Source organism: Rhea pennata (assembly GCF_028389875.1).
Source record: "Rhea pennata isolate bPtePen1 chromosome 35 unlocalized genomic scaffold, bPtePen1.pri SUPER_35_unloc_4, whole genome shotgun sequence".
Classification (NCBI taxonomy): Eukaryota; Metazoa; Chordata; class Aves; order Rheiformes; family Rheidae; genus Rhea; species Rhea pennata.
This window is the reverse complement of record NW_026907597.1, coordinates 1-22,731: the sequence shown is the minus strand read 5'-3', so window position 1 is coordinate 22,731 and position 22,731 is coordinate 1. Positions and strand designations below refer to the sequence as shown.

Here is a 22,731-nt window from a genome sequence, read left to right as displayed (position 1 = left end):
ATGGGGTGCTCTAGGGGGGGCTCAGGATGGCCTGCGGGGTGCTCTAGGGGGTCTCAGGGGTGCTCTAGGGGGTGTTGGGGTGCCCCGCGGGGTGCTGCCGGGGGTCGTGGGGTGCCCCTGACCCCCGGCCGCCGCCCCCAGGCGTGGTGGAGCCCGTGGACGTGGCGGACAACGGGGACGGGACGCAGAGCGTGAGCTACGTGCCGTCCCGCGAGGGGCCCTACAGCATCTCCGTGCGCTACGGCGACGAGGAGGTGCCCCGCAGGTGGGTGAGGGCTCCGGGGGCGCGGGACGCTCTTGGGGGGGCCGCTGGGGGGGGGGGGGATTTGGGGCACCCAACTGACTCTTCCCCCCGCCCCCCAACACCGTCTCCCGCAGCCCCTTCAAGGTGAAGGCGCTGCCCACCCACGACGCCAGCAAGGTGAAGGCGAGCGGCCCCGGGCTCAACACCACGGGGGTCCCCGCCAGCCTCCCCGTGGAGTTCACCATCGACGCCAAGGACGCCGGCGAGGGGCTGCTGGCCGTGCAGATCACGGTGGGGCGCCAGCCCGGGGGACGAGGACGAGGACGGCAGGGGCGCGGGAGGAAGGGCTTGGGGACAGGGGCAGGAGGAGGCGGTCGGGGACGCGTCAGGGGACGGGAGGAAGGAGGGTAGGGACAAGGGGGCAGGGTTTGGGGACAGGAGGAAAGGATTAGGGGCAGGAGCGGGGCAGCAGCAGTGCCGGGGCGTTCCCGGAACGGGGTCGCGACAGCGGCACGGCGCCAGGGACACCGCGCCGCGGGTAGAGACAGGCGACGCCACGGCGTCCCCCCGCCGTCCCCGCAGGACCCCGAGGGCAAACCCAAGAAGGCGACGATCCGCGACAACCAGGACGGCACCTACACGGTGTCCTACGTCCCCGACATGACGGGCCGCTACACCATCCTCATCAAGTACGGCGGCGACGAGATCCCCTACTCGCCCTACCGCATCCGGGCCGTGCCCGCCGGCGACGCCAGCAAGTGCACCGTCACCGGTGAGCGGGGCGCGCCCCCGGCCCGGCGCGGCCACCCACCCGCTTGCAGCCGAGTCACAGCCGGGCGAGGGGGGGGGGGAACCAAAACGCGGGGGGGGGGGGAGAGGGCGGCGGCCTCGTCACCACGTGTGTCTCACTGGATTTCTCGCTTCTCTGCCCACCCCGCGTCCCCCCTCACCCCTCTTTTGCCCCCCCTTCACCCTTCTTTTACCCCCCCTTCACCCTTCTTTTACCCCCCCCACCGCACACCACGCTGTAGTCTCCATCGGAGGTCACGGCTTAGGTAAGCTCACGGCATGGCTCGCTTAGCGTCGGGGTGCGTGCATGACCCCCTCCCCCCGCACCCCGAAATCACTCCGCAAGCAAAGGACCGGGGGCGGGGGGGACCTTCCCTGCAGTGGTGTTACCAGCGGGGAGGGGGGGGATGTGCACCGGGAGGGGGGACGCCCCCTGGTCCAGGTGTAATCGGGGGGGGGGCTTTCCTCAGGCCTGTTTTAATATCAAGGATGCCTTGAGTTCTTTAAATTGTGCCCCCCCCCCCCAATCTAACTTAATTAGATAATAATTAATAGGTGAATTAGGGGGGTCCAGGCCTCTGCCACGTTTTGGGGTGGGGGCAGCGGGGAGCCCCCGCCCAGTGAGGACACCACTGGGTGCGTGTTGTGGTGGTGGGCTGGCGTCTGCGTGTCTTTAACGGCCTCCCTAATTACTCTCCTGCCCGTGGCACGGCATGAGTTTCCCCGTGCTCAGCCTGCCAGGGAGGGGCTCAGGTGTGCAGAGTTTGGGGGGGGGGGCAGGGGAGGCCTTCAGACGCCCACAAACACCCCGGTTTACCCAGGGGTGGTGGCAGCGATGGAGGCCAACAGGGAATCTGGGGGTGCACGAGCTTCCTGCGGGGGCCTCTAGGGAGGCACCCCCCCTCTCTACCCCCTCCCCCATTTTTTTTTTTGGGGGGGGGCTTGGGGGTGGCAGCATAGTCACCTCCCCGCCCTCCCCGGGGCAGGGGCAGGCATCGGCCCCACCATCCAGATCGGCGAGGAGACGGTGATCACGGTGGACGCCAAGGCGGCCGGCAAGGGCAAGGTGACGTGCACCGTCTGCACGCCCGACGGCTCCGAGGTGGACGTGGACGTGGTGGAGAACGCCGACGGCACCTTCGACATCTTCTACACCGCCCCCCAGCCCGGGAAGTACGTCATCTGCGTGCGCTTCGGGGGCGAGCACATCCCCAACAGCCCCTTCCAGGTCATGGTGAGTGCGCGGTGTTGCGCCGGCGGCGAGGGGGGGGACACGCACGGGGTCCGTCCCCCCTCACCTCCTCTAACGAGCGTCGTTTGCGCAGGCGACGGACCGCCCGCTGCTGGGTGTCAACGGGCTGGACATGGCCGGGCTGCGCCCCTTCGACCTCGTCATCCCCTTCACCATCAAGAAGGGCGAGATCACAGGTGCGTGGGGGGAGCCAGGCACCCCGAAATGCCTCCGGGAGGGGCCCCGGCTCCTCCCAGGGGGGATCTGAGCAGTCAAAGTCCTCCGGGGGTCCCCAAAGTGCTTCTAGGAGGGGGTGGCCAAAGGCTGAGGTCCCCTGGGGGTCCCCAAGGTGTTCACGAGGTCCCTAGGTCCTTTTAGGGGTCCCCAGGTCAGCTAGAGTCCTCCTCAGGGGTGCTCAGACTTCCTGAGGGGACCCCCAAGTTATAGGGAGTCCCTGAGGCTCCCTCAGGTCTTTCCAGGGGGTCCCCAGAGCCTCTTGGGGTCCTCCTATGGGGTCTTCAGGCCCTCCTGAGGGTCCCTAAAATAACCAGGTCCCCCTAGAGGTTCTCTGAGGCAGCCAAGGTCCTTCAAGGGGGTCTTCAGAGCCCCTTGGGGTCCTCCAGGAGGTCCCGAAGGAAGCCAAGGTCCTCCTAGGGGGTCTTCAGAGCCCCTTGGGGTCCTCCAGGAGGTCCTGAAGGAAGCCAAGGTCCTCCCAGGGGGTCTTCAGAGCCCCTTGGGGTCCTCCAGGAGGTCCCGAAGGAAGCCAAGGTCCTCCTAGGGGGTCTTCAGAGCCCTATGTGGTCCTCCAGGAGGTCCCAAAGGTAGCCAAGGTCCTCCTAGGGGGTCTTCAGAGCCCCATGTCATCCTCCAGGAGGTCCCAAAGCTAGCCAAGGTCCTCCTAGGGGGTCTTCAGAGCCCCTTGGGGTCCTCCAGGAGGTCCCAAAGGTAGCCAAGGTCCTCCTAGGAGGTCTTCAGAGCCCCTTGGGGTCCTCCAGGAGGTCCCAAAGGCAGCCAAGGTCCTCCAAGGGGGTCTTCAGAGCCCCTTGGGGTCCTCCAGGAGGTCCCAAAGGCAGCCAAGGTCCTCCAAGGGGGTCTTCAGAGCCCCTTGGGGTCCTCCAGGAGGTCCCAAAGGCAGCCAAGGTCCTCCAAGGGGGTCCCCAGAGCCCCTTGGGGTCTTCCAGGAGGTCCCGAAGGCAGCCAAGGTCCTCCTAGGGGGTCTTCAGAGCCCCTTGGGGTCCTCCAGGAGGTCCTAAAGGCAGCCATGGTCCTCCTAGGGGTCTTCAGAGCCCCATGTGGTCCTCCAGGAGGTCTCAAAGGCAGCCAAGGTCCTCCCAGGGGGTCTTCAGAGCCCCATGTGGTCCTCCAGGAGGTCCCCAAGGCAGCTATGGTCCTCCCAGGGGGTATCAGAGCTTCTGAAGCACTCCCAAGGGGTCTTCAGGCCCTCTTTAGGGGTGTCTGGAGCCCCCCAAGTCCTCCCAGGGAGTCTCCGTAGGGTGCTGGGTCTGCAGGCCACGGGGGTGGGCTGGGGGGTCGGTGTCCTCCTCCCCCAGCCCCGTTTCCCGCCCCCACCCAGGCGAGGTGCGGATGCCGTCGGGGAAGGTGGCGAAGCCGGACATCACGGACAACAAGGACGGGACGGTGACGGTGCGCTTCGCCCCCACCGAGGCCGGCCTGCACGAGATGGACATCCGCTACGAGAACATGCACATCCCAGGTGGGTGCCCCTGGGGGCTGGGGGCGGGGGTGGGGGCACCCTGCGATGCCCCCGAGGCTCGGTGGGGGGTCCTCGTGACACCCCATTTCCCATCCCCCCCCCCCCAGGCAGCCCGCTGCAGTTCTACGTGGACTACGTGAACAGCGGCCACGTCACGGCCTACGGCCCCGGCCTCATCCACGGCACCGTCAACAAACCCGCCACCTTCACCGTCAACACCAAGGACGCCGGCGAGGGTGAGCCCGGTGGCGGGGCGCCTCCCGGACGCCTGGGTCCTCCGCGCGGACCCCCCCCGCCTGACCCCCCCCCCCTCCAGGTGGGCTCTCGCTGGCTGTGGAGGGACCCTCCAAGGCGGAGATCAGCTGCACCGACAACCAGGACGGCTCGTGCAGCGTCTCCTACCTGCCCGTGCTGCCCGGCGACTACAGCATCGTGGTGAAGTACAACGACAAGCACATCCCGGGGAGCCCCTTCACCGCCCGCATCACCGGTACGGCGCCGATGGGGGGCGGGGGGGGCGCGGGGGGCGCGTCGTCACCTGCATCGACGCCGTGGGGGTCGGGTTAGGGGGTCACGGGGCGCCTGGGGGGCCCTTTACCGTCTCTATCGCCCCTATGGGTGAGTTTGAAGGGTCACAGGGGTCCTGGGGGCCCCTTCGCTGCCTGTATCTCTGGTACAGGAGATTTGGGGGTGCTATAGGGGGCTTCTGTATTGTCTGCATCGCTGATAAAGGGTCCCGGAGCAGTCTGGGGGGGCACCCTGGGGATCTTGGGGTACACTAGGGGGTCCTGGAGGGATTTGGGGGGCACCCTGGGTGTCCTGGAGGGGTTTGGGGGGGCAACCTGGGGATCTTGGGGTACACTAGGGGGTCCTGGAGGGGTCTGGGAGGGTGCCCTGGGGGTCCTGGAGGGGTTTGGGGGGCACCCTGGGGATCTTGGGGCACACTAGGGGGTCCTGGAGGGATTTGGGGGGCACCCTGGGTGTCCTGGAGGGGTCTGGGAGGGTGCCCTGGGGATCTTGGGGCACACTAAGGGGTCCTGGAGGGATCTGGGGGGGCACCCTGGGTGTCGTGGAGGGGTTTGGGAGGGTGCCCGGGGGATCTTGGGGCACACTAGGGGGTCCTGGAGGGGTCTGGGAGGGTGCCCTGGGGGTCCTGGAGGGGTTTGGGGGGCACCCTGGGGATCTTGGGGCACACTAAGGGGTCCTGGAGGGATCTGGGGGGCACCCTGGGTGTCGTGGAGGGGTTTGGGAGGGTGCCCGGGGGATCTTGGGGCACACTAGGGGGTCCTGAAGGGGTCTGGGAGGGTGCCCTGGGGGTCCTGGAGGGGTTTGGGGGGTGCCTGGGGGATCTTGGGGGGGGGCCTGGGAATCTTGGGGGGCCCGAAGGTGCCCTGAGCAGTTGTGTGGGACCCCTAGGGCTCAGTCTGGGGGTGCCCCAGGGGCCCTAGGGAACATCTGAGGGTGCCCAGGGCAGTTCAGGGGGCTGCCCTAGGGCAGTTGTGGGGTGCCCTACGCCCCCCCCCCCCCCGCCTCCTTCTCACCCCCCTCCCCGGCGTCCCCGCAGGTGACGACAGCCTGCGCCTGTCCCACCTCAAGGTGGGCACCTCGGCCGACATCCCCCTGGACATCGGGGAGACGGACCTGAGCCAGCTCACGGCGACCGTCACCTCCCCGTCGGGGCGCGAGGAGCCCTGCCAGCTCAAGCGCCTCCGCAACGGCCACGTCGGTGAGGCGACGGGACGCGGGGCGGGCGTGGGGGCACGGACGGACGGACGGCACGGGGGGACGCACGGGTGCCGGGGGCGCCGCTGACGCGTCGCCGCGCCCCCGCGCAGGCATCTCCTTCGTGCCGCAGGAGGTGGGCGAGCACCTGGTGCACATCGCGCGCGGCGGGAAGCCGCTGGCCCGCAGCCCCGTGGCCGTCACCATCAGCCAGGCGGAGCTCGGGGACGCGAGCCGGGTGCGCGTGGCCGGGCCCGGCCTGCGCGAGGGCCGCACCTTCGAGCCGGCCCACTTCACCATCGACACGCGCGACGCCGGTACGGCCCGGCCGGGGGGCTGGGGGGCGGGGGGCGGCCTTGGCGTGGAGCGGGAACCCCCCCACCCCCACCCCGAAACGCCTACCGCGTGGGGCCAATCGGGGGGGGGGGCACGGCGACGGAGCGGGGCAGGGGGCCTCCCCGGACGCCTGGGACCCCTCCCCGGACGCCTGGGTCCCGCCGGCAGGCTACGGGGGGCTCAGCCTGTCCATCGAGGGCCCCAGCAAGGTGGACATCACCACGGAGGAGCTGGAGGATGGGACCTGCCGTGTCTCCTACTGCCCCACCGAGCCCGGCAACTACATCATCTCCGTGAAGTTCGGAGACCAGCACGTCCCCGGTGGGCACTGGGAAGGCAGCCGGGGGCACTGGGAGAACGTACTGGGGCTATTGGGTGGGGAACTGGAAGCACTGAGGCAGGGCACAGGGCCGAACGGAGGCACTGGGAAGGCAGGCTAGGGAGGAGCGGTGTTACTGGGAGGAACTGAGGGTGCTGGGAGAGCTTGCTGCAGGTAAATTGGGGTGGCTGGGGAAGAACTGGGATTGCTGGGGAAAAGGGGAGATTACTGGGGGAACGGGGGTTACTGGGAGGGGACTGGGGGTACTGGTAAGTGCTCGTAGGGAGTTGAGGTTGCTGGGAGGCACCTGGAGGAAGGAGGCTGGGACACTGGGGAGGAGCTGGGCGTGCGGGGCGGTGCTTTGGGGGACAGTCAGGTTTGGAGGTGCAGCAGGACCCAGGAGGGGTTTGGGGCCCCCAGGGAAGGGGTTGGGGGGCCGCCGTGATGTGACCCCCCCCTCCCCCCCCCCGGGGCCCTGCAGGGAGCCCCTTCTCGGTGAAGGTGACGGGCGAGGGCCGGGGTGAAGGAGAGCATCACGCGCCGGCGCCGGGCTCCCGCCGAGGCCAGCGTGGGCACCGCCTGCGACCTCAGCCTCAAGATGCCGGGTGAGCGGGGCTGGGGGGGGTCTTCAAGTGTCCTGGGAGGTTCCTTGGGGGGGTATGGGGTGGATCAGAAGGTCTTGGGGGTCCCAGGAGGTTCTTGGGGGGGTTCAGGAGGCTCCTGGGAGGTTCAGGGGGCTTCCCAGGGGGAAGAACGATGGGGACAGAGCCTGTGGGGACCTACTGGAGGCCTGCAAGGACCCCCGGGGGGACCCCCAGCCTGGCCCTGGGGACCCCCGGGGGGTGGGGGAAGAGGGGACAAAGCGTGGCGGTCCATGAGCAGCCAGGACAGGGTCTGCAGGGACCCCAGGACCCTTCGGGAGACACGAGGGACCCACGAGGGGACTTCAGGAACCAGTTGTGGGGGGGAGGTACAGACTAGGGACAGCAGGGAGCCCGGGGGACACGCGGGGGGTCCTCGGGGAGCCCCCCGGTGACACGCGTCCCCGCAGAGCTGAGCCCCCACGACGTGACGGCGGTGGTGACGGGCCCCTCGGGCCAGGCGGTGGCGGCCCAGGTGCTGGAGGGCGACGGCGGCGCCTACTGCATCCGCTTCGTGCCCGCCGAGACGGGCGTCCACTCGGTCAGCGTCAAGGACCGGGGCCAGCACGTGCCCGGCAGCCCCTTCCAGTTCACCGTGGGGCCCCTGGGCGAGGGGGGCGCCCACAAGGTCCGCGCCGGCGGCCCCGGCCTCGAGCGGGCCGAGGCCGGAGTGCCAGGTGAGCGGCGGCTCCCCGCGACCCCGCCGGGGCTCCCCAAACTTGTTCCCGCCTGCCTAAGGTGCCCCAACCCTCCCCTAGAGCTCCCTGAACCCCTCCAGGGCGCCTGGATCTGCCTGAGGTGCCCCCAAGTCCCCCCGGGGGCTCCCCCAACCTCCCCTTGGGGCTGTCTAGACCTCTCTAGGGCACCTGCATCTGCTTAAGGTGCCCCCAAATGTACCCAGAGCTCCCCAAAGTCCCTCTAGGGCACCTGGGTCTGCCTGCGGTGCCCCCAAGTCCCCCCAAGGGCTCCCCCAACCTCCCCTTGGGGCTGTCTAGACCTCTCTAGGGCACCTGCATCTGCTTAAGGTCCCAAATGTACCCAGAGCTCCCCAAAGTCCCTCTAGGGCACCTGGGTCTGCCTGCGGTGCCCCCAAGCCCCCTTGGGGCTGTCCAAACACAGCGGAGGGCTCCCGAGTCTGCTTGTGGCACCCCAAAACCCAGCTAGGACTGCCCAAAACTCGCTTTTCACCCCCTTGCCGTGCCCCTCCCAGCCGAGTTCAGCATCTGGACGCGGGAGGCGGGCGCCGGGGGCCTCTCCATCGCCGTCGAGGGGCCCAGCAAGGCCGAGATCGCCTTCGAGGACCGCAAGGACGGCTCCTGCGGGGTCTCCTACGTTGTCCAGGAGCCCGGTACGGGGGATGAGGGCGTTCTGGGGGGGCACGGGGGAGGGTGGGGGTGTTGTGGAGCTCTGCCGAGCGGCAGCGGGGTCGGGGGTGCCAGGAGACGCCCCCGTAGCCGTCGCGGCCGCCCGCGTCACCCATCCACGCCGTCCCCGCAGGCGACTACGAGGTGTCGGTGAAGTTCAACGAGGAGCACATCCCCGACAGCCCCTTCGTGGTGACGGCCGCGGCCCCCTGCGACGCCGCCCGGCGCCTCACTGTTTCTAGCCTTCAGGTGAGGCACCGGGAGAAACCCCCCCGCCTCGTTCCCCCCCCCCTCCGGCTGGGCCACGGGCCGGGCACGCGCAGGGCTGGGGCTCCGGGGAGCTTCTAGGGGTCTCTGGTAGGATTTTTGAGAGCTTGAGGCTCTTGAGGGTATCTAGAGAGGGTTTTGGTGAGAGTTTGGAGGTCTCTAGAGGGGCTCTGGGGCTCAAAGGGGCCTTTAGTGAGGTTTTGGGGGGTATCTAGGGGGACTGCCTAGCCCTTGGGGGTCTTTAGTGAGGTTTTGGGGGGTATCTAGGGGGACTGCCTAGCCCTTGGGGGCCTTTAGTGAGGTTTTGGGGGGTATCTAGGGGGACTGCCTAGCCCTTGGGGGTCTTTAGTGAGGTTTTGGGGGGTATCTAGGGGGACTGCCTAGCCCTCGGGGGCCTTTAGTGAGGTTTTGGGGGGTATCTAGGGGGACTGCCTAGCCCTCGGGGGCCTTTAGTGAGGTTTTGGGGGGTATCTAGGGGGACTGCCTAGCCCTTGGGGGTCTTTAGTGAGGTTTTGGGGGGTATCTAGGGGGACTGCCTAGCCCTTGGGGGTCTTTAGTGAGGTTTTGGGGGGTATCTAGGGAGACTGCCTAGCCCTTGGGGGTCTTTAGTGAGGTTTTGGGGGGTATCTAGGGGGACTGCCTAGCCCTTGGGGGTCTTTAGTGAGGTTTTGGGGGGTATCTAGGGGGACTGCCTAGCCCTCGGGGGCCTTTAGTGAGGTTTTGGGGGGTATCTAGGGGGACTGCCTAGCCCTCGGGGGCCTTTAGTGAGGTTTTGGGGGTATCTAGGGAGCATCGTAGCTCTAAGAGGGCTTCAGTGAGGTTTTGAGGGTACCTAGAGGGGCTTCAGGGCTCAAGGGGGTCTCCAGAGAGGTTTTGGAGGTGTCTAGAGGGGATGAAGAGGGATTTAGTGAGAGTTTGGAGGTCTCTAGAGGGGCTGCAGGACTTCAGGGGGGCTTCAGGGGGGTTTTGGGAGGCCGCAGGGCTCAAGGGGGTCTCCAGGGAGGTTTTGAGGGTGCCTGTGGGGGCCACAGGGGGTTTAGTGAGAGTTTGGAGCGCTCTCGAGGGGCTGCAGGACTCTAAGGGGGCTTTAGCGGGGTTTGGGGGGGTCTGGAGGGGCTGCATAGCCCTCAGTGGCTTTAGTGAGGTTTTGGGGGTGCCTCGGGGGTCTTTAGTGAGGCTTGGGGGGGGGGTCTCTGGGGGGCGTCAGGGGGTTTTGGGGTGCCTAGCAGGGCTCCTTACGGCCCTAAGGAGCCTTTAGGGCTCTTTGAGGCCGTCCGGGGGCACCCGCCTGAGTTTTGGGGGGGCTCCTGGGGGCACCGTGTGGCTCCAGGGGTCTTTAGGGGGCTGCCCAGGTGTGGGGTGGGGGTAGCCGTAGGTCTCTAGAGAGCCGTTTTTTTGGGGGGGGTCTGCAAAGGTCTAGAGGGGTTTTGGGGTCCCTGCGCTGGCCCAGGCAGCCCGTGTGTCCCCCTAGCCGTCCCGGGGGGCCCCGGGGGTCTTCTCTCGTGTCTCTTTTAAAGGCTATTAACAGCCCCCCCCCCAATTTTGGGGGGCCACCACGGGGCTCGGACGGGCCTTAACGGGAGAGAGCGGCCCCCCAAACTCCCCCCCAGCACCCCCAAACCCCGGGGATGCCCGGGGCCCCCCGTTCTCTCCCGTTAAGCTCTCCGGCCCCCAAAAGGTAAGTGGGGCCCTGGGTGGGGGCTGGGGGGGGGGTTCCTCTGACACCCCCCTCTCCCCAAAATCCCTCCCCAGCTCCTGGGAGGGGGGGAGCACATGATACCCCCCAAATCCGGGTGGGGGATTTTCACAGCCCCCCAAATCCTTCCCTGCCTCTGGGGGAGCCCCTGAAATCAGGGGGGGGTTGGTTAAAACCCTTCCCCCAAGGCAAAGGTTTTGGGGTGGGACTCCCCCCCTCCAGCGTGATTTCGGGGGTCCAGGTTCCCCCCCCTCCAAGGGTTGCTTTGGGGTACGGATTTCCCCCTTCCCCGGAGGGGGGATCTCGGGGTGCAGATCCCCCCCCCACGGGGTTGTTTGGGGGTGCAGGGTTCCCCCCAGGGTTATTTGGGGTGTTGGTCACACAGGGGTTGTTTGGGGTGGGGCTTTGGGGGTTCCAGTGACCCCCCAGGGTCGTTTGAGATGGGGGCTTTGGGGTGCAGGTGCCCCCGGGGTTGTTTGGGGTGGGGCTTTGGGGGTTCTAATGACCCCCCAGGGTCATTTGGGGTGGGGGCTTTGGGGTGCAGGTGCCCCCGGGGTTGTTTGGGGGTTCCAGTGACCCCCCAGAGTCGTTTGGGGTGGGGCTTTGGGGGTTCTAATGACCCCCCAGGGTTGTTTGAGGTGGGGTTTTGGGGGTTCCAGTGACCCCCCCCCCCCAGGGTTTTTTGAGGGGGGGGCTTCGGGGTGCAGGTGCCCGAAGGGTTATTTGGGGGTGCAGACATCCCCCAGGTGTGTTCCCCCCAGGAACATTTTGGGGGCGCTAATCTCCTCGGGCTTGTTTGGGGGTGAGGTTTTGGGGGGGATGCTAACCCCCCCCGGGGTTACTTGGTGCACGATTTTGGGGTGCAAACCCCCCCAAAGGCTCTTGGAGACGGTTGTTTCCAGGTATTAACCCTCCCGGGATCGTTCCGGGTAGGGTTTTGGGGGTACCAACACCCCCGGCGTGGGGGTTTTGGGACGTGGAGGGGGTGTCAGGATGGGGGTCCCCCCTCCCCCGGTTGGGGGGCTCCCCCCCCCCCCCCCCGTTAACGGTCTCTGCCCCCCAGGAGTCCGGGCTGAAGGTGCACCAGCCGGCCTCCTTCGCCGTCAGCCTCAACGGCGCCAAGGGGGTGCTGGACGCCAAAGTGCACAGCCCCTCGGGGGCCCTCGAGGAGTGTCACATCACCGAGGTCACCGAAGGTGAGCGGGCCCAGGCATCCGGGCCCGCGGCCCTCCCTCAGGGGCGAGGTGGGGGGGCGGGGCGGGGGGGGGGCCCAGGCGTCCGGGGGCAGCCGGCGCTGCCGGAGCAGCGTCCAGGCTGAGCCGGGTCCGGCCGCACACGCCGCGCCGCCCCTCCCGGGGAGGACCCAGGCGTCCGGGCTGCCGGCACTCCCCCCCCCCCCCCCCCCGCCCCACAACGCCCCGCTGTAGGGGGACGGTAACGTTGGACCCTCCCCCCTCCTCCCCGCCCCACACCTCGGGGGCCCAGGCGTCCGGGGGCTGCCCTCCCCGAGGACCCAGGCGTCCGGGCTCTCTCCTGGCAGCGCGGTGAGCTCGTTCCTGCTGGGGGGGAAGTGGGAGGTGGGGGGGGCACTGAGTTTTGGAGGAGGAGGGGGGGGATCTGGGGGTCACTCTGCTTTCGGGGGGCCCCGCTGACCCTGTCGGCTCAGTTTCAGAGCCCCCCCCCCGGGGGTGGGGGGATTTGGGGGGGGATGTGGCCCCAATGAGGTTTTTTTTTTTTTTTTTATCACGTCCCCAAGTCTAGGGGGGCCTGGCTGACCGCACTGGTCCCACTTTGGGGTGTCCCCCCCCACTCTGTCGGGGTGACCCTGATGATTTGGGGTGCCCCATTGACCTAAGTCTTTTCTTGGGGGGGGGGTGTCCAGGAGCTTGGGGGCACCCCGGGGGGCCACAGCCACCCCGTGGGACCCACTCTGGGATTTGGGGGAGTTTCAGGGTGGGGTTATTTTTTGGAGGGGAGGGAGGGGGGGGGTCACGGTGGGTTTTAGGGGGCCCCCGCTGACCCCCGTGTCCCCCCCCCCCACACATCCCCCCCCCCCAGACAAGTTTGCGGTGCGGTTCATCCCGCGGGAGAACGGCGTCTACTCCATCGACGTCAAGTTCGACGGCTCCCACATCCCCGGCAGCCCCTTCAAGGTGCGGGTGGGCGAGCCGGGCCAGGCCGGCGACCCCGGCCTCGTCTCCGCCTACGGCCCCGGCCTCGAGGGCGGCACCACCGGTACGTCCGCCCGGCCCTATAGGGCCCGTGCTGTACGGGGCCCGTGGGGCACGCGCGCGCACGCCTGCGCGCAGAGGAGGGGGCCCCAGCCTCGACTCCGCCTCCGGCCCCCAGCCTTGAGGCCGGGGTGATGCGGGGGGGGTCCTACAGGTCCCCTGCGGGGGGCCCTGCAGTGTTCTATAGGTCCCTATGGGGCCAGGGCATCCTATGGGGCCTGGGGGAGTCCTCTGTGGCCTTACCGGGCCCTTATGGGGTTAAGGGGAAGGGTCTTGTGGGGTTCTACAGGGCTCGTATGGGGCATCCCATGGGGTCTTGCAGGTCCCTGTGGGGTCCTGCAGTCTCCTATAGGCCTCTGTGGGGTCAAGGGGGAACCCTACAGTGTCCTGTAGGTCTCTAAGGTCAAGGGGGAACCCTACAGTGTCCTATAGGCCCCTATGGGGACTTAAGGGCTCCTCTGTGGTACTACAGGGCCCTTATGGAATCGGGGGAAAGGGTCTTGTGGGGTCTTACAGGACTCATATGGGGGTATGGGGCACCCTATGGTGTCGGGGGGGGTACAGTCTCCTATAGGCTCCTAATGGGGTCTCAAGGCTCCCCTGTTGCCTTACAGGTCCCTATGGAGTTGGGGGTCCCTATGGGGTCTTACGGAGCCCTTGCAGGGTCATAGGGGGCCCCGTGGGCCTGGGGTTGCCCTACAGCACCCATAGGCCCCTGCGAGTAGTCCTGGGAGGACCCTACGGGGACCAGGGCGCCCTACAGCATCCTATAGGCCCTTCTTAGGAGAGAGGGGGCGTCCCTTAGGGGGTGCGGCGGGGAGGGGGGGGGCGAGGCGCGGGGCGCGCGCCCCACGGCGCCCTGCCTTGTGGCCCGGCAGGCTCGCCGGCGGAGTTCGTGGTGAACACGGCCAAGGCGGGCCCCGGCGCGCTGGCCGTCACCATCGACGGCCCCTCCAAGGTGAAGATGGAGTGCCGGGAGTGCGCCGAGGGCTACCGCGTCACCTACACGCCGCTCGCCCCCGGCAGCTACCTCATCGCCGTCAAGTTCGGGGGGCCCCACCACATCGCCGGCAGCCCCTTCAAGGCCAAGATCACCGGTGCGGGGGGCGGGCGGGAGGGCCTTTAGGGGGGATTTGGGGGGCAGGAGGGAGGGGGGAAGGGGTTTAAGGGGGATTTGGGGGGCAGGAGGGAGGTGGGAGGGCGTTTAAGGGGGATTTGGGGGCAGGAGGGAGGGGGGAAGGGGTTTTAGGGGGGATTTGGGGGGCAGGAGGGAGGTGGGAGGGCGTTTAAGGGGGATTTGGGGGCAGGAGGGAGGGGGGAAGGGGTTTTAGGGGGGATTTGGGGGCAGGAGGGAGGTGGGAGGGCGTTTAAGGGGGATTTGGGGGGCAGGAGGGAGGGGGGAAGGGGTTTTAGGGGGGATTTGGCAGGAGGGATGCAGGAGGGTTTGGGGGGGACAGTTTGGGGCTGGAAGGAGGTGGGAAGGGGTTTAGGGGGGATTTGGGGGCAGGAGGGAGGGGGGAAGGGGTTTTAGGGGGGATTTGGCAGGAGGGATGCAGGAGGGTTTGGGGGGGACAGTTTGGGGCTGGAAGGAGGTGGGAAGGGGTTTAGGGGGGATTTGGGGGCAGGAGGGAGGGGGGAGGGGGTTTAAGGGGGATTTGGCAGGAGGGATGCAGGAGGGTTTGGGGGGGACAGTTTGGGGCTGGAAGGAGGTGGGAAGGGGTTTAGGGGGATTTGGGGGGCAGGAGGGAGGGGGGAGGGGGTTTTAGGGGGGATTTGGCAGGAGGGATGCAGGAGGGTTTGGGGGGGACAGTTTGGGGCTGGAAGGAGGTGGGAAGGGGTTTAGGGGGGATTTGGGGCAGGAGGGAGGGGGGAGGGGGTTTTAGGGGGGATTTGGCAGGAGGGATGCAGGAGGGTTTGGGGGGACAGTTTGGGGCTGGAAGGAGGTGGGAAGGGGTTTAGGGGGATTTGGGGGCAGAAGGGAGGGGGAAGGGGTTTTAGGGGGGATTTGGCAGGAGGGATGCAGGAGGGTTTGGGGGGGACAGTTTGGGGCTGGAAGGAGGTGGGAAGGGGTTTAGGGGGGATTTGGGGGCAGGAGGGAGGGGGGAAGGGGTTTTAGGGGGGATTTGGCAGGAGGGATGCAGGAGGGTTTGGGGGGGACAGTTTGGGGCTGGAAGGAGGTGGGAAGGGGTTTAGGGGGGATTTGGGGCAGGAGGGAGGGGGGAAGGGGTTTTAGGGGGGATTTGGCAGGAGGGATGCAGGAGGGTTTGGGGGGGACAGTTTGGGGCTGGAAGGAGGTGGGAAGGGGTTTAGGGGGCATTTGGGGGCAGGAGGGAGGAGGGAGGGCCTTTAAGGGGGATTTGGGGGCAGGGGGGAAGAGTTTTAGGGGGGATTTAGGGGGCAGGAGGGAGGTGGGAAGGGGTTTAGGGGAATTTGGGGGCAGGAGGGAGGGGAGAAGGGTTTTGGGAGGGGGACATGGGGGGCAGGAGGGATGCAGGGAGGGTTTTGGGGGGACAGTTTGGGGCAGGAAGGAAGTAGGGGGGATTTGGGGGCAGGGGGGAGGGGGAAGGGTTTTTGGGGGGGGTTTGGGGACAAGAGGGATGCAGGGAGGGTTTTAGGGGGACAGTTTTGGGCAGGAAGGAGGTGGGAAGGATTTTGGGGAGGTTGGGGGCAGGAGGGAGGGGGGAAGGGTTTTGGGGGGGTTGGGGGGGATTTTGAGGCAGGAAGGAGGTGGGGAGGATTTTGGGGGGGATTTGGGGCCAGGAGGGTTGAAGGAAGGAATTTGGGGGGGGATTTTGAGGCAGGAAGGAGGTGGGGAGGATTTTGGGGGGGATTTGGGGCAGGAGGGTTGAAGGAAGGAATTTGGGGGGGGGGATTTTGAGGCAGGAAGGAGGTGGAGAGGATTTTGGGGGGGACATTTGGGGGCAGGAGGAACGTGGAAAGGTTTTAGGATGGATTTGGGGGCAGGAAGGAGGTGGGAAGGTTTTGGGGGGGGGGGAATTTGGGGTCAGGAGGGCCGGAGAAAGGATTTGGGGCAGGGGGAGGTGATGTGGAAAGGATTTGGGGGGCAGAAGGGCTGGGGGAGAAGCGTCTTTCGGGGAGACTTGGGGGCTGGAGGGATTCGGGGGCGCCCGGGCTCTAGGGAGGCCTGGGGGGGGGGCATTGGGGATGGTTTGGGGGGCGACCCCCAGCGAACGCCCTGTCGTGTCCCCCCCCCCCCATCGCCGCAGGCCCCCGCCTGGTGAGCAGCCACAGCCTGCGCGAGACGTCGTCGGTGCTGGTGGACGCGGGGGGCCGGGCCGAGGCCGGGGGGGCCCCCCCGGGCGCCCCCAAATTCTCCTCCGACGCCTCCAAGGTGGTGGCCAAGGGGCTGGGGCTCAACAAGGCCTTCGTGGGCCAGAAGAACTCCTTCACCGTCGACTGCAGCAAGGCCGGTAGGGCCCGGACGCCTGGGCCCCTCGGTGGCGGGGGGGGGGGGGGCGCCCGGACGCCTGGGCCCCTCGGCGGGTGGGGGGCGCCCGGACGCCTGGGCCCATCCCCTCGGGGGGGTGGATGGGGCGCCTCTTCCCTCCGTGGGATCCCGATACCGGCCTAGGGGAGAGGGTGGGGGGCAGCGCTTGGGCGGGCGGGGAGTTGAACCCGCTGGGGTTTTTTGGGGGAGAAAAGCCCTAAATTTGGCGTTTTTTCCCCCGCCGCCGCCGCCACAGGGAACAACATGCTGCTGGTGGGGGTGCAGGGCCCGCGGGCGCCCTGCGAGGAGATCGTGGTGAAGCACCTGGGCAACCAGCTCTACAACGTGGGCTACCTGCTGCGCGACCGGGGCGACTACGTCCTCGTCGTCAAGTGGGGCGACCAGCACGTGCCCAACAGCCCCTTCCACGTCTCCGTGCCCTGAGCCCCCGGCCCGGACGCCTGGGCCCCCGCCCCGCCCCCGCCTGAAGGAGCGCGCCGCCCGGACGCCTGGGTCCGCCCGGCCGCCTGGGTCCGCGGATGCTTTGGTTTTATTTTTTGTTTTATTATTATTTTTATTATTTTTTTTTTTTTCTTTTTCCTCCCTCCTCCTCCTCCTCCTCCTTCCGCGGCGTCCGGCGCCGCCTCCTCGCGGCCCGGACGCCTGGGCCCCTCGGCGTCGCCCCTCCCGGACGCCTGGGCCCCTCGCACCCACCGCTGCCACCTCTCCAACCACTATCCCCCCACCCCCACCCCATCACGCCACCCCCTCATCAGCCTGGGGGGGGGAGGGCCAGGGAGGGGCCTCCCCCCCCCCCCATTTCTGCCGCTTCCATCATGTATCTTCCCCCCCCCCCGATTTTTTTTTATTTTATTTTAATTTTTTAACATGAGTTTTTTGGGGGGGGGGGTCAGCCCCAGCACCCAGCGCTGACGCCCCTCCCCTGCCCCCTCCCCGTGCCGCGTGGGGGGGGGTCCGGGGACTCCCCCAATAAAGACTTGTTCTGCTTCACCTGGCCTCGCGTTTTGGGGGAGGGGGAGCATATAGGGGGGAGGCCCCTACATAGAAGCATCTCAGGTCTTCAGGGTGGAGGCTGCGCCCCTATGGCTGGCCCTATATAGGGGGAGGGTGTTGGGGGGGGGCCTGGATGGGGTCAGAGATATGGGGGTCTTGGGGGGGGGGTCACAGCTCAAGGGGGGGGTCTATACATTGGACAGCCCCTGTATCTATAGGGTCTCTCCTATGTGTTGGAGCAGAGCCTGCGAGGGGCAAACATACGGGGGTCCCTATAGGGGTCCAAGACACTGAGGGGGGCCAAGATATAGGGGGCGACCCCATACATCGGGGGGGGGGGGTCCATCCGCAGGGCGTGGCACATACGTTCCCGGGCATTGGCCTCCCCGATAGAGGAGCCCGGTGCATGCAAATGTATGCAAATGAGGCCGTGCAACCTGCCGGTGCCCTTTATGCAAATGAGCTGCAGGCATGCAAATGACGTGCTTACGTCATACCCCCCCCCCCCCCCCGACAGCCTCGTCCCGTCCAATCAGCTCCCAGATAGCCACTCGATTAGGGTGGGGAGGACTGACACTCTATGGTGTGGCGGGCGTGGATAGAGCGTCCCCCCGGCGGGGCGGGGCTTGCGGGCAGGCTGTGCGCATGCGCGGAGACCCCGGCCCGCCCTTGACCGCCGGCGCCTGCGGCCTCGGCGTGAGCAGGGCACAAAATGGCGGCGCGGCTCCCAGAGGCGCATGCGCAGGACTCTATGCTCTCAATTCCGGGCTAGAGCGGCGGGAGACTGCGCCTGCGCGCCTCTTTAGTCCACCCTCATTGGCTCAGGCCCCTCTCTATGCCGGAAGCGTCGCCTAGAAGGACAAGCGCCGTCTCTATCACCCGGAAGCGGCGGCGCGAGCACCCCCACCGCGCTCCGCCGCGCTCCTCCCGATTCGCCGCGGCTCGTGGCAGCGGGGCCGCTTCTCCGGCAGCGACAGCGGCCGCTGAGCGCGGCGGGGCCGGGCGGTGACGGCGAGTCCTCCAGGCGGCCGGACAGAGCGCCGCCGGAAGCGGCGGGGCGTGGCCGGAAGCCGAGGGGCGGGGCGGGGTATATAAGGGACGCGCAGGCGCCGCCGCCTTCTCTTTCGCGCTCGGCGAGGTGCGCGCGGGCCGCGCGGGCCGGGGCGAGGGCGGCCGGGCCGGGGGGCTTTACCTTGGTGACGCCCCCCCGTTGCCATGACGACGCCCTTCAAACCCCCCCCGTTCTTGTCTCTTCCAGGTGCCCCCGGCCCGGAGCCGCCATGGGCCGCCGCCCGGCGCGATGGTGAGCCGCGTGACGTCAGCGCGGGGGGCGGGGGGGGGCGAGGGAGGCGCCGTGACGTCACGTATCGACGTCATCGGAGGGGGGGCGCAGTGCTAGAGGGTTTGGGGGACAGGCGGGGGGGGGAGGTCGGAGACTTGGGGCAGCGGGAGGGGGGTCGGGGGCGGCTTTGGGGGCTGCCCGAGGTGTGTCTAGGGGTCTGGGGGGGCTCAGGGGGGTCTAGGGGCGGCCGCGAGGTGTCTGTGGGGTGTCCAGGGGGTATTTGGGGCTGCCCGGAGGTGTCTGGGGGGCTCTGGGGCGTTTGGGGGGGGTCGCTGGGGGTGGTTCAGAGCTATCCTGGGGGTATTGGGGAGTTTTGGGGGGGGAACTGGACTATTGGGGCTCCCCCTCACTGCTCTCTCTTCATTTGCAGCTACAGATACTGCAAGAACAAGCCGTACCCCAAGTCCCGCTTCTGCCGGGGGGTCCCTGGTAAGTTGGGGGGCTCCTCAGGCCCCCCCCCCCTTGCCAAGTTGTGGGGCTTTGCTTGGGTCCTAATAGCAGGGGATAACTGGCCCCAGCACCCAAATAGGGGGAGGGCGGGGCTACAGGTTGGGGGCGGCGCCTCTGACACCCCCCCCCCCCCGTGTTCCCCCCCCTCCCCCTTCTCAGATCCCAAAATCCGCATTTTCGACTTGGGCCGGAAGAAGGCGAAGGTGGACGAGTTCCCGCTGTGCGGACACATGGTGTCGGACGAGTACGAGCAGCTCAGCTCCGAGGGTGCGTTGGGGGCGCCCTGAAGCGTTTGGAGGGGGGGGGGGGTCGTCTTGTTTGTTTTTCGTTGGGGGAGGGTCCGCCAGCTGTGACCCCCCCCCCCCCTTTCCCGGCCGTTTCTGCCCTCGGCAGCGCTGGAAGCCGCCCGCATCTGCGCCAACAAGTACATGGTGAAGAGCTGCGGCAAGGACGGCTTCCACATCCGCGTGCGCCTCCACCCCTTCCACGTCATCCGCATCAACAAGATGCTCTCGTGCGCCGGTGCTGACAGGTCTGGGCCGGGCGGGTTTTTTTTTTTTTTTTTTTTGGGGGGTGGGGGCGTGGGGCAGGCACCATCCCCCCTTCCTGCAGCCAATTAAGCCGGCCGTGGTCCCCCCTGGCCGTGGGGCCCCGGCGTGCCCTGGCTGCGCACAGCAACCTCCCCCCCGGCTGTGTAGGGCGCCCCGTCCGCCCGCCGCGGGGCGCCCCAAGGGGCTGGGGGCACAGGGGCAGCTGTGGGGCTGGGTTTGGGGGGGGGGGTGTTTTGGGGGGAGGTACTGACCCCCACCCCAACACGGCGCCTTCCCCAGGCTGCAGACGGGGATGCGGGGAGCCTTCGGGAAGCCCCAGGGCACCGTGGCCCGCGTCCACATCGGCCAGGTCATCATGTCCATCCGCACCAAGGCCCAGAACAAGGAGCACGTGGTGGAGGCCCTGCGGCGCGCCAAGTTCAAGTTCCCGGGGCGCCAGAAGGTAGTGGGGGAGGGGGGGGCAGGTTTTGGGGGGCCCGAGGGGGTTGATCACCCCTGTGGGGGGGGGGGGGCTCTCTGTTCCTCTGGACCTACAACAAGTCAACTTTTGGCTTTGAGGGCCCCAGGTGTGTGGGGAGAGTTCAGAGCTGTTCTGGGGTGTCCAGAGGCATGGGGGGGACCCTATAGGGTTTGGGGGTGCTTGTGGGGTAGGGGGCTGCCAAAAAAATAGCTTTTTTGGGGGGGGTTCCTTGAAGCCTGCAGTGAAGCACCCCACAGCTGTGAGGGCACGAACTGGGAGATGGCTAAGAGCAGTAATGGGGGGGGGGGCTGTGGAGTTTGGGGGTGCAGGTGCAGTTTGGGGAGGGGCTTTGAGCCCCCCCCCCAACAACAAAAACCCCACCTTGGAGCTGCAGGAGGTGTCAAGGGAGCTTTTGTGGGGGGGTAGAAAGGGGATTTGGGCATCGCTAGGACAATATGGGGCTTTGGGGTGCGCAGGGGAGGTTTGGGGGTGTGCAGGGGAGGTTTTTGGGGTATCCCTGATCCCCCCCTTCCCCCCCCCCCCAGATCCACATCTCCAAGAAGTGGGGGTTCACCAAGTTCAACGCGGACGCCTTCGAGGACATGGTGGCCCAGCGGCGCCTCATCCCCGACGGCTGCGGGGTGAAGTACGTCCCCAGCCGCGGCCCCCTCGACCGCTGGCGGGCCCTGCACGCCGCCTGAACCCCCCCCCAAAAAAAATAAAACCACAATTGGGGCCCCCCCCCAAAAACACCACCCCGGGGTCCCTCCTGACAGCCTGGGAAAAAACCCCCCCACACCAAGTCTTGGGTGCCCCTGAGTGGGGAGACCGCCCCCCCCCCCCCAGGGGAATCCCCACAGCCTTGTGGATGACCCCCCCCCCCAGGGCTTTTTGTGGGGGAGGGGAGCTGCCTTTGAGGGGGGCCCCCCCAAATTGGGAGGAATAAAGGTCTTTGGCCTCGCCCCCACCCTGCTGCCCACCGGCCTGCTTTTTCGGGGGGAACCTGGGGCTTTAGGCCCATCGCGTGATGCTGCGTTGGGGTTTTCTAAGGGGAGGGGGCATCTGGGGGAAGGTTTTGGGGGGGTTTGTCGGGGGTGGGGGGAGGTTTTGGGTTGATCCCGGGGGGGGGGGAGGGGGAATCCCACTCCCCCCTTCCAGCCAAAGACTCTGTCTCTAGTACAGAACAGGATCCAGAATCGGGGTGAAATGAGTAAAAACGAGGCTTCGTTTATTCCCACGACGCAGGCTCAGGCCTGGACCCAGGCATGTCCCTGTTTCCCCCCCCCAACCCCCCCCCCAAAAAAACCCACCCCAAAAACAAAACAGGGACTGTACAGACAGGGCGACACAGGGGAGACAAAAAGGGGGGGGGGCTCAGACCCCCTGCTCCCCCCCCCTCCAAAAAAAAAGACAAGTGTGGGGTGGGGGGGGAAGGGGGTAATTCGGGGGGGGGGTGACGATGGCCTAAACCCCAAAACAGCCACATTCACAGACACGATGATGGGTGGGGTTGGGGGGAGGGGGGGGCGCTCAGGCCCCTTGTGCTTGGGGGGGGGTGGTCACACACTGAAGGGCAGGATGGGGTGCGGCGGGAGGAGGGGGGGGGTCACCCCATTTTTTGGGGGTGGGAGGGGGGGGGGGGCGGCGCTAGACGGTGGTGACGGAGAGCAGGGGGTTGTAGACGCGGCCGCCGTCGGCCGCCCGGGTGCCGCGCGCCAGCATCTCCTGGATGGTGACCCAGTTGTCGAGGATGCGGCGGCTGCGCTTGCGCAGGCCGCGCCGCTGCTGCTGCTGCCCCCCGCCCTCGGCACCGGCACCGGCGGCTCCGGCGCCGCCGGCCGCCTCCATGCGGCTCTGGAGCAGCAGCTCGCGGCGGCGGCGCTGCTCCCGCGCCCGCGCCAGGTGCTGCTTGCGCTGCTCCCGGCTCCAGTACCGGCCCATCTTGAGCTCGCTGCGGGCGTCGTCGTCCGTGGTGGAGCCGCCGCGCTCCTCCAGGATCTTGATGGCCCTCGCCTTGAGCAGCCGGTCCCGCACGGGCCGCTTGGCCCGCGCCGCCTTGCCGCTGCCCGCCGGCGGTGCCGCCGCCGCCGCCGCCGCCGCGGGGGCGCGCAGCAGCAGCAGCGGCGAGCTGCGGCAGCTCTCGCCCGTGTTGTAGGCGCTGGTGCTGTCCCGCTCGGGCACCTCGGAGATGTCGGCCAGCCCCGGGTCGCCGCCGGCGCTGGCCTCGAGCCAGGCCCGCAGGCAGCGCTCGCGCCAGCCGCTGCATCTTCTGCGCCCGCAGCAGGTGCCGGCACTTGAACTCCAGGTGCCGCAGCTCCTCCTCCAGCAGCGCCACCTCGGCCCGGCTCACCGGCAGCCCCCCGCCGCCGCCGGCCCCCAGCCGCCCCCGCAGCTGCCGGTAGCGCCGCAGCTCCGCCTGGCTCAGCCCCGCCGGCTCCGGCGCCTCCGGGCCGCCTCCGGGTCTTCCTCCGGCTCCGGCACCTGTACCTGCTCCGGGTCTTCCTCCCAGGCCCGCTCCGGCGGCCGCCGATCCGGCTCCGGGTCTTCCTCCAGGCCGGTACCCATACCTGCTCCAGATCCAACAGTTAATCCGGCTCCGGGTTTTGCTCCGGGACCGGCTCCGGGTTGGGCACCGATTCCGGGACCGGCTCCGGGTCGGGCACCGATTCCGGCTCCGGGTCTTCCTCCCGTACCTGCTCCAGCTCCGGCTCCGCTTCCGCCTCTTCCTCCGGGCCCGGTTCCCGCTTTGGCTCCGCTCCCGGCTCCAGCTCCGGGTTTGGCGGTGGCGCCCGGGCGGGCTCCGGCTCCAGCTCCGGCTCCGGCTCCGCGGGCCCCGGGCCGTTGGGGGGCGCGGCGGGGGCGCAGCGGCGGCTCGGCCGCCTCCTCGGCCAGCAGGTCGTGCTCGGAGCTCT

General features: G+C 68.0%; 3 protein-coding genes and 1 non-coding gene across 4 annotated transcripts in view; 3 read left to right on the top strand and 1 right to left on the bottom strand.

The window, feature by feature from the left end:
• Positions 1 to 17,013, top strand: part of LOC134154140 (filamin-A-like) — a 36,486-nt gene extending 19,473 nt beyond the window's left edge. The window contains 21 exon segments of the mRNA XM_062600834.1: positions 142 to 265; positions 379 to 535; positions 827 to 1,016; positions 2,020 to 2,267; positions 2,359 to 2,461; positions 3,838 to 3,978; positions 4,086 to 4,214; positions 4,295 to 4,468; positions 5,543 to 5,704; positions 5,814 to 6,017; positions 6,205 to 6,357; positions 6,837 to 6,874; positions 6,876 to 6,960; positions 7,407 to 7,673; positions 8,207 to 8,344; positions 8,494 to 8,609; positions 11,387 to 11,519; positions 12,382 to 12,558; positions 13,433 to 13,651; positions 15,782 to 15,985; positions 16,259 to 17,013. Coding sequence (XP_062456818.1) covers positions 142 to 265; positions 379 to 535; positions 827 to 1,016; positions 2,020 to 2,267; positions 2,359 to 2,461; positions 3,838 to 3,978; positions 4,086 to 4,214; positions 4,295 to 4,468; positions 5,543 to 5,704; positions 5,814 to 6,017; positions 6,205 to 6,357; positions 6,837 to 6,874; positions 6,876 to 6,960; positions 7,407 to 7,673; positions 8,207 to 8,344; positions 8,494 to 8,609; positions 11,387 to 11,519; positions 12,382 to 12,558; positions 13,433 to 13,651; positions 15,782 to 15,985; positions 16,259 to 16,446 — 3,350 coding nt within the window. The 3' untranslated portion in view covers positions 16,447 to 17,013.
• A 1,198-nt stretch (positions 17,014 to 18,211) lies between these two features.
• On the top strand, positions 18,212 to 20,786 carry LOC134154135 (large ribosomal subunit protein uL16). Its single transcript, XM_062600831.1, has 6 exons — positions 18,212 to 18,319; positions 18,729 to 18,787; positions 18,968 to 19,075; positions 19,202 to 19,340; positions 19,639 to 19,801; positions 20,365 to 20,786. Exons 1-6 carry the CDS (start codon positions 18,297 to 18,299, stop codon positions 20,518 to 20,520), a joined length of 648 nt encoding a protein of 215 aa, XP_062456815.1. The 5' UTR covers positions 18,212 to 18,296; the 3' UTR covers positions 20,521 to 20,786.
• On the top strand, positions 19,415 to 19,557 carry LOC134154142 (small nucleolar RNA SNORA70). Its single transcript, XR_009961341.1, has one exon. It is a non-coding gene; the product is annotated as a small nucleolar RNA SNORA70 (small nucleolar RNA).
• Positions 20,787 to 21,274: 488 nt separating the features above from the next.
• On the bottom strand, positions 21,275 to 22,682 carry LOC134154141 (PDZ domain-containing protein 4-like; the record flags this gene model as incomplete). The annotated part of the gene is given in 4 exon segments (XM_062600835.1): positions 21,275 to 21,894; positions 21,964 to 22,072; positions 22,074 to 22,386; positions 22,513 to 22,682. Coding segments are annotated over 4 exon segments (1,020 nt in total), but the record flags the coding sequence as incomplete, so codon positions are not given.
• Positions 22,683 to 22,731: the final 49 nt, after the last annotated feature.